Consider the following 9,985-nt stretch of genomic DNA (forward strand, 5'->3'; position numbering starts at 1 on the left):
TGATGGCCTCCCACGGTAGCTTTTTCAACTTTTTAGCTCTTAATGGTGCAATCAGGTGCATACTTACGTGACTTTTTTTGTACTTATTTTGAAAGACAAAAGGAAATATACCTTCGATTGTAACTATTACTTTAATCTTTTGAGCTACTTGCTCCTTTCATAGTCCCAAGTTGCAGACTTCGCCCGGTGCGTGAGAAAAATGGGTGCTGTGCGTGAGATCATGAGATGGCCCCTAAATGCTTGAGTCTCACGCAGAATGCGTGAGACTTGGTAGCTCTGTACTGTATGATTATCCTTCATAAATGAGGGTCATAATTCAGTGGAACTTCTTAGGAGTCCAGGAAAGTCATTCAAAATATGATAACAGTTTCATTTTTTTATTGTAAATAGCATGGTGGTCCAAGTGTGATAAATTTCACTTATTCCAGTTTAAACTTGCTCCAAAGATATTTTCTTTTAAATTATTATGTGACTACACTAGCTATTGCAACAGCCCTACAACTGCAACTTCCTTTATCCTCATGTCTCAAAGATGCTTCACCAATTAAACGAGAGACAGCTAGGTCTTTTTTTTTTAAAGCCAGCTATAAAGTTATATACTTACTACTACTACTAGCCAGAGTGTGTATAGAGATAGAAATACAGCTGTGTACATAGACCTAGATACAACATAGATATCGAGTGAGTAAAACTGAGTATCCCCCACCCCTGCGCCTAACAACAACAACTGTACTGTCTGTCCGGAGTAGTTTTTCGATCACTCTTACCATTTTTTAATTTTTTTTTTAAATGGCAGGAGGGGATTCCGTATTTGTCAGATGTAGTCTCCACACGCACCCCCCCCCCTCCCGTTTACATAATTCCTGGATCTGCCCCTGATGCAATATGAACAGTACAAAAAGATAATTCTATTTGTTTACGGTTAATAGAACTGTACGTACTTGCCTTTAGGTCTGCAACGTAAAACTCGAAATCAGCACTGGCCACTGAGTTAGATTATTTCAATGTTCGCCAATATGTGTGGCCGTGGTACGTTCGGCACATGTCACCATGTCACCAATGACATGTTTATGCTATGACAGGCGCAGCACAGGTGCATGCCAGGGACTTCCCCAGACTCAAGCGTACACAAACTTCGCGCGTCCATCTCAGTGACATTTCCTAAGAGAGTATAGTAAAATAAATGTTCAAACCCTTATGGAATGTTTGCTTCATCGATTTATATATTTTTTACAATTATTTTTATATTTGATATAATTACATGCATTTCTAGATTAAACTGAATATACTGTTTTTACTTTTATGAAAGTGGCGATTGATGACACATTCGGTTGTGTTTTCGGCGCGTTGTGAAAGTGCAGGACTTGAATGAACATGGTACACAATATGTAGTGATGAAACCAGTGTAGTGGTGAGTGTGTGTAGTACGTGAGGCATTAGTGTACACGCACGTCTCGATCAAAATAATGTGCATCGTCGGTCTCCATAGCTATTGATCTGTTTGACTTATGAGGCGATAACTCTTGATCCTGGCCCTGTAAACTATACGCTCAGACAACTTACTTGGACGTAAGTTGGATACTTGGTTGATTGGCCCTCTATTCCTGTGGGAAGGGTCTTGGGAACAACCAAGTTGTTGCTGACGTTCACGTTCGCGTTCGTCGTCGTGGATCCTTACACAGCCTGTAAGAAGCCCTCCTTGATTGGCCTTGCTTGCTCATCTGAGCTAGCTAGCTACTTGTAGCTGTAAACTTTAATGAGCTGTGCTAATTATGGTTCATCATCGATCCCGCACTCATTCACTCATCTAGCTAACTGTAGTGTTAGTCATCAAAGACTTGATCAGACAATGATCCAAAAGCAAGTGAGTGTAGAACCTAGACTAACCTTGAGTGGCGCGTAGCTAGCTTGACATGTGTCATGAACATGACACACTGTTCCAGCAGAGGAGTGTCACTGCTGCTTTGAGTGAAGGTAACTGGACCAGCTGTACCAGCAGATCATTTGAACTTGATATCTAGCTGCAGTGTAAGATACACATCTATTCTCAACATGACAAAGTTATCACTGGCTGAGCTCCGTAAGAGTGTTTTGGACTCCATTCCAGGTCAGCGTCAAGTTATGAAGCTAGCCAATACCAGTGGCATTGCTTATTATTGGATTATGTCCATCCTAGTGTTCTACACAACGCTGTACGTGGCCATTCCAGAGGTCTGGGGAAGTGAAGAAGAAAGCTTTACGCAGAAAGTTGCATCGTTGATCTTTGTGTATTTTTTCTGCAGCATGATGATGAACTATGTCCTCTGTCTCATTACAAACACATTTTACGATGCCGGAACCCTGAGAATGCCAAAAGCCGAGGGGGGAAAGAACTGGGGATACTGCGTCCCTTGCCAGCAGTACATGCCTCCACGAGCCCATCACTGCGTCGTCTGCTCAAAGTGTGTCCTGAAACGCGATTCGCACTGCTTCTTTGTGGGCCGATGCGCTGGGCACAGAAACCACAGTTACTTCGTTGTGTTTGTCTTCTACTGTGCCCTCACGACCCTCTTTTCTTTCCTGTGCTATGCAACGTACCTAAATCATGTTATTGGGCCTTTTGTGTCATGGCAGACACCATATTATCTCTACCCCATTGCGGTCATCAGGTGGCTTGCCGGATCCTTCCCTCTCCAACCGCTGTTCATCTTGACGATGTTCTACACGGTGCTTGTGATCGGGATCGGCTGCACCATGCTTGCCTTTCATCACTTCAATTTGATCTTACGAGGACAGACCAGCTATGAAATGTCCAAAAGAAATGCGGAGTATGATGCCGGTGCACAGGTCAACCTCCGTGAGGTATTTGGTCGTTACTGGTGGCTTTCATTCATTCTACCCGTCAAGTTTGGCCAGTCCGGTGATGGCATCCACTGGGGGCGAGTGAAAGACATCAAGGCATACTGATTGAGCAGAACCAATTAATGAACAGTAGCAAATTATCAAGAACCAGAAGAAGTGAAAATATAGACTTTTTAGAGAGTAATGAGTGATCTGCATAAAGCCTGGATGGTATTTTAACTCGTTGAGGACGAGTCCCAAGTATACTGTAAAACATGATAAATTCGCGGCATGAATTTTTCGCGAATTGAAGCCGACGGCCTTTTTTGCGGCATGAAATTTTCGCGAACTGGCATTCAATGCATATAGTGTAGACATGAACTTTCACGCGCATTTTAATTTCGCGAATCTTGGCGCTCACGAAATTCGCGAAATTAAAATGCACGCAAAAATTCCTCATTTTACAGTACTTGGCAGGTGTCTATGGGAAATCCGTGTTTTATAGCAAAATTAAACCGTCCAAGAACCCCACAACGGGTTAAACACCACATCAAGATGTATACATACATATTGTACACAGTATGTAATTTGATTCTTGATGTACCAGAACAACAACAAAGATGTCTGTACTGTATTATTTTAAATAAAGTGGAGTGGAAGAGAAAGGCGGGGGGTGTTCATAGCATTTTTGGTGTATCACCTTGGAATTTAGGCTGACATATAATTTGTGAAAATTTTGTATTGTGTAAATTGATGATACCATGCAGTACTAGAACTACACCATTACATGTGCACGTTGCAGTGCATGGTTGTATAATCACAAGTCTTATCCAACCACCAAAAAGTATTCTAGTTTATGAAAAAAAAAAAATACCATCAAAAATGTAAGAAGGAATCCTGTTCAGAATGCACTGTAAATCAGAATACACTGTAAAGAATGTGCCATCACTGGAATGGAAGATTGTAGAGTTAAGAAACCTGTTTCTATAATTAAGCAAATGTGACAGATTCCAGGTAAGAATTTGCTAAAAGAATTTAGGTCACAGAAATATGTTCATGAAGAGACACATGTTTCAGTACTCTTGGGTTTGACAAAACAATATATCCCATTTTCATGCGTTTAGTAAGGACTAAAGCTGTTTACTATATTGATAGCTCAAATTCATTGATTTAAAGAAAAATGTTGAGCGATGTCATTCAATTTCTTGACCACAAACTTTCCATTGGATTGCAATGTGCTAAAGGACAACTCACTGCTTGAATTGATGGGTTGTTTTTTTCTGTGTCCAAAAAGAAGTATGGGAGTTATGTCATAGTCACTCCAAATAATCAAGAGTTTGCTTGTAGTTCATGAGAATGATGAATATAAGTACTGTTTGATGTTTACAGGGATTGCATGCAATATGTATATTGTACATTCCAGTTTTGTGAATTTTGAAGTGAAAATGAAGACTCCTATCTGCTTTGCTGAATATTTTTAGTTCAACTTTTCTGTTATTTCACTGGTATAATGGTATCTTTGCAGATCCAGAGCTTTTTTTGGACTTGTACAAGTGTATGTACTGTATATGTCTTTGGTTATTTGCATTTGAACTGTTGTGTTCTTTATGATAATGTACACTTAAGTGATGTATATCTTGAAGATATGTGTACAGTTATAGGTTTCCAAACTCTATATTTCTTTCAAGAGATAATCACAAATAAATTTCATCAAAATTGTTGACCACAACATGTAATATATTTAAGTTGAGTAATGTATATATTTTGGTGAGATATTTAATGCTGTGTACTGTGATCTTGTACTAATACTAATTATGTTTCATTTTATTTAAGTAACATGCAACATTGAATAAACTTCCTATCCAGTGAATGAAAGCAGACAACACACACAAAGTGTACATGCATGTATTTGTCTACATTAATTAGGGTAATTTGAGTGTTAAGTTATTTCCATGGTTAAAATTATTCACATTTTACAGAAATTCAAGGTACTGTAACAGTTCAGTCGATTGGGGGTGGGGGTTGACTTTACATAATTACTATTCTGAAATACATGTACATGTATAAGGCAATACATATTTTTGTTAGTGTTTGATTGAATTGTTGGTGGGTTATTTGCTGTGAAGATTGGTAGATTGTATGTTTTCATAGAACACAACATAAATGATACACTTTTCTGTTACACAGTAGAACTGTTTGCATTCATGGTGCATTGTACCAAAAGATTCAACTAAGCAAGTTATTGTTCACATCATCACGTGTGAAGTTCTTTAAAGCTCAATGTACCAGAGAAATTATCTACACATTGTACAGCTGTACATCTGTAACAGACTGGAAAATGGTATGTGTAATTTGCCTTGAAAGTTCTGACAGGAAAGTTCATTCTGTGTGAGATATTGATGTTTTAGATGTGTTTCCATGGAAATCCTAACTTGCAAATCTGTGGGGAGATCTAGACATGAATTATGCACAATTTGCATCGTGTATGATCAAAAAGTACACCGACCCCCCATCAAAACAGCGGATGAAGTGGTTTGATCTTGGGTTTCCACAAACTTGTTTAAGATTGTTGTCAGATGTATGATTTATGTATGGATTTTTTTTTTTTCTATTTTAAGATGACTGAAACATGACTTCAGTCTTGAAAAATGTATTGAACATGCTAAACAATTGATCTGTTAAAAAACAGTGTAGCATAGGATTATCTCTTTTTTTTCTGATCTCCATATACAGGAGATTCCCTTTATATCAAAGTCCTCTGGACCAGCAGTTTTCTTCTGTCAATATCAAAATTTTGTTGTAATTTAAGGGAATTTTGAGCCATAGATTTTAACCCTTTCTGTGACAGTGAGTGAAATGTGCCTAAATTGTACACACATACACATGTATGGAAAATAAATGTTGCACATAGAGGGTTAATTATGATAATTTTGACTCCTGAATTTTTACTTAATTTTTTAATACTGGGGAACCTGAAATTTCCTCCTTATATCAGGGATAAAAATGTAAGAATATAACAGGGAGAGGACCTTTAATATCACTTCGTTAAATCAAGTAATTCGATATATCCAACCTCGTTGTAACTAGGTTCCACTGTAACTGTTCATTGGAACAGGAGTGCCCCATGTACATATCATCTGTATGTTGTATTTATTTTGTCTAAGAAGTTTGCAGATGTTCTTTTGATGCCAATGTTGTCCATGGGAGGGGGGGGGGGGAGGATCGCTCAGATCTTTATGGGTCCCATCAGCGGTCTACACATTTCAATCGGTATGTGTATGCAGTTTTCTCACAACATGGCATGACAGTGTACACCATATGTATTTGTGTTTTTTTGTAAAATTGTTCATCTAATGGCATCAACCAAGGAATGTTGATGCAAGTTTTTGGAAGCACTTTTGCACCTTGTATGAAGAGAAATAATGTTTAACAACTTGGTCTTTCACTTTTTACTGTCAGTTTTTGTTATTCTTGCGTGAAATAAAAGCAGATATAGATTACAATTACGTGTATCATGGTCATTGTGTTAACACTTTGTCTCAGTGTTCAGATTAAATTTACATTACATTGTAGGTCTAATCAATGTGCATATTATATCAAGGCATACTGTAAAAGTGGATATTTTTGCGCGAGTAATTTTTTGTGCTTCTCCGGATAAGATGAATTTCGTGTGTTTTTAATTCCACGGAATCAGGATATTTACTAAAACATATTGCATGCAAAAATATCAGTGTGCTTTTATTTTCGGGCTAGCTTATGGTACCGCAAAATGCGCACACATTTCCACACCGTGGAAATTTCCACTTTCACAATAGAGGCATGTTGGTGTAATATGTAGCACATGTATACAGATATTGCCTGCTTCGAAGAGCAAGGCTAAGACTATTTGCCCAGTGGTGATTTGTCAACAGTGCTATATATGCCCCAAGAAAAAATCACCAAGGGGACATAGTTTAAAAGTGTATCTGTACACAGAAATTTAGTTTTCTGACATTGTAGGTTATTGTACTGGTAATATCCCTATGAAATATAAGAGTGCAACGCTACTCACATACAGAGATATAGCAATATATAAAGAGAAATAGAGCAATCTCTAAACTGCCAAAAATTACATGCGCCTTGATCTAAGAGTAGTCTTCTGGCCTTATCGACTGAATTTGATTTCGTAGTTTGATAATTTTCTGTTCGATCTACTACAATACTCTCAAAACACACAAATGCATGCAAATGTCCATGTCCGCAGCTAGGTTAGTGCTACTGCGCCGCGCCAGGCCACTGACCAGGCAGCCGCGGCAGCCTGTACTCATGCGGATGCATATGGCTCGATGAGGCAATACCGATGGACAGTATTCGATATAGCTGTGTGCAGATGGAGGCGAACGAAGGAAACATGCACGCACCGATTGTCTACGCATGGCTACTATTTTCAAATCTGGCTACTACTGCAGCACACACTAGTGCGTGCTGATTTATTAAAATTAATATTTCACAGTTTGGGACATTTTTTGTGATGGGATACAATTTTCTCTAGAGTTCTTCGGACATGCTCTCACACCTTTCAAATTTAAATTTTAGGGGAGAGATTCCCTTTAACCATGTCTCAAAAAGCAGTCAATATTTGTTTCACATACTACATGCCACTTAATTTATGATATTCATGCTCAATTACGGCATTAAATTGAAGTTGTGCTACCAGCCAGAGAAATTACGTAAAGTAATAGGTGTTTAAAAAAAAAACATTTCCCACTTTTGATCCTTAATAGTTCAAAAACTCTACATCAGATAATACTGACATTGATATGAGCAATCGCTGAATAGTGTACAATTTTGTTGGAGGTAATTTAAAAATGATAGCATAAATCAGTTTCATTAAATTTAAGATTTATTTATAAGTTTGGTTTCAGATTTTGCTCTGTTTTCAACCCTCAGTACAAAATTTTAATTTTGCACAGCGGTCAATTGGTGTGCATGGGAGTGTGTGGTTAACACCCTGACAATGGTCCTGAACAATGACCAGGATTGGAATGCTCTATTAAATATTCATGAGAAATTCCACTATCACAGCTAGTCTTTATTCATCCCGAAATGTAGTGTATGCAAGCACATGAAAACATGAGCTTATTATTTCATGTGCTCGCATTTTACCCTTTACCATGAATTCAGACTAACAGTGCCCAGGGCAATCCATCATGAATTATTGATAAAGCATTCATGTGCCTTGGAGCAAGAGTCCAAAAGCCTCGTCAGCATAGCTCTGAACAGGTGGTATTCGTGGTATTCATGTCTTTTGTTCAGGGTCATTGTAAGCACACACTCACATACACATCGTTGGTTCTTGTGTAAAGTTCACTTTTGTACAGAGGGTTCAAATTTGACCAAAATCTGGAACTTGACTTTAAAATCAATCATGGATTTAACAAAACTGATTGAGGCTCTCACAATCAAATCACCTCCAACTAAATTGTACACTATTCAGCTATCAATCATATCAATGACAGTGTTACCTGATGTATAGTTTTCGAACTATTAAGGATCAAAAGTGGGAAATGTTTTTTGTGACACCTAGTATAATTAAACCAATGCACAAATATAGATACACATGCAAGATATACACAATATCTATGCACATCTTTAAAAAAAAAAATGCAAGCTGAGTGCTGTCCAGTATAGCAAAAACCAGTGACTGCACCATTGACCAATCGGAATTGCCGATTCATCAACTGAAGTACATGTATATAAATGAGATAAAAAGAAAGCTCCTGTATTACAAATTATTTGGTAAATCAAATGCTTTTTATTTTCAACACTTCAATATTTTGAACCCTTTATTTCAAATATGAGCAACATACAGAGTAATCGACACACATCTCTGAAGTCGAGTCTGGCATGACAGAAGCAAATCATCAGCTTACACAGTAGGCCTACAAGGAAACCGAGTTATAGTGAGGTCACAAGGATTGCCAATTTTATCACGTTACGACCAGTACCTCATAAATGCACAAAAAAAGAGATCAGCTAAACACAGTCACAGGAAATTGGGAACGCCGAATTCAATTTGTTAAAAGCAGTATCTCGTATGTGAGTTTTTGTAATAGGGTTTCCTTCTATGTATGTACAATGTATGCACAAGCCTGGCATTAATTCACAATAGAGATTTGAGCTACATGGTGCTTCGATCTGGCTGAGGAAGAGATTTACTGGTGCTACACTCACATGAATTGCATATTCTCTTGTGACTTCTATGACAAAAAAAAAAAAAAAAATGCAACGAGCATAATCAGTACTATGTTTGTGTGTACTACACACCATTTCAACTACTGCCAAATTCCTGAATTTCACTAATACAGTGTACATATCTTGATACAAGTGTATATAATATAATTTGAGCCTTGCAGTTCTACTGCTCTTTTTGGCACTACAGACACCAAGAGATACTGGTAATGGCTTCTTTTGTCATTTCATCCTAAACTGAGTTTGTTTGCAAGTGAAAATAGTCACACATGGTAAAAGGACTATTCAGAGGTAACACTGTTATCAGTGAAGATATAGATCATGTAGGTTAAGTCAGAAAACATCTGATATTGCATCATCTTTTGAGCCCTTCTCACTTCTCAGTGGTAATCTCGTAAAACAATGAAAGGTCTTTTCCAAACACTGGCAAAAATTGCCTTTTAATAAGAAATGTGTTATATACGACCTCTTCACACGGAGATTGACTCTACAACATATGATAAAACCTTTGGTTTCCATTTTGTCAATATGTATGTCATTGTTTGAACTCTTTCTCGAACACAGACTTGAAAAGTTGTTGATATTGTACACAGGCAGGTGGCTAGTGGGAATGAGTGACTCAAACACAATGGTGTCTATTGAGAGATATGGAGATAGGCATCTAGACCACTTTACAAACACTGCTAGTGTTAAACTTTCCAGTTTTGTGTTCACAAAATTATCAATCAAACTACGACTTCTCTTGAATTTGTACAAAAAGACCAACTTCCTTGGTCTTGGAAGATGCATAACATGACTAAATCCTAAAAATGAGTTGGCAAGAGTCCTGATTGGAAGATGTGTACGTACTGCCATTTCACACACAAGACTACTAAGGGGTACAGTATTACACTAACATGTCACCTTCAGTGACAATGGGGCACACATATATTTA

General features: G+C 37.8%; 1 protein-coding gene across 1 annotated transcript; it reads left to right on the forward strand.

The window, feature by feature from the left end:
* Positions 1-2,005: 2,005 nt before the first annotated feature.
* On the forward strand, positions 2,006-2,946 carry LOC139735539 (palmitoyltransferase ZDHHC22-like). Its single transcript, XM_071646295.1, has one exon. It carries the CDS (start codon positions 2,053-2,055, stop codon positions 2,944-2,946), a length of 894 nt encoding a protein of 297 aa, XP_071502396.1. The 5' UTR covers positions 2,006-2,052.
* The last annotated feature ends 7,039 nt before the right edge of the window (positions 2,947-9,985 follow it).

This window comes from Diadema antillarum, unplaced genomic scaffold (genome assembly GCF_040938485.1).
Source record: "Diadema antillarum isolate AM-2024a unplaced genomic scaffold, OU_Dant_1.0 seq00000584_RagTag, whole genome shotgun sequence".
Classification (NCBI taxonomy): Eukaryota; Metazoa; Echinodermata; class Echinoidea; order Diadematoida; family Diadematidae; genus Diadema; species Diadema antillarum.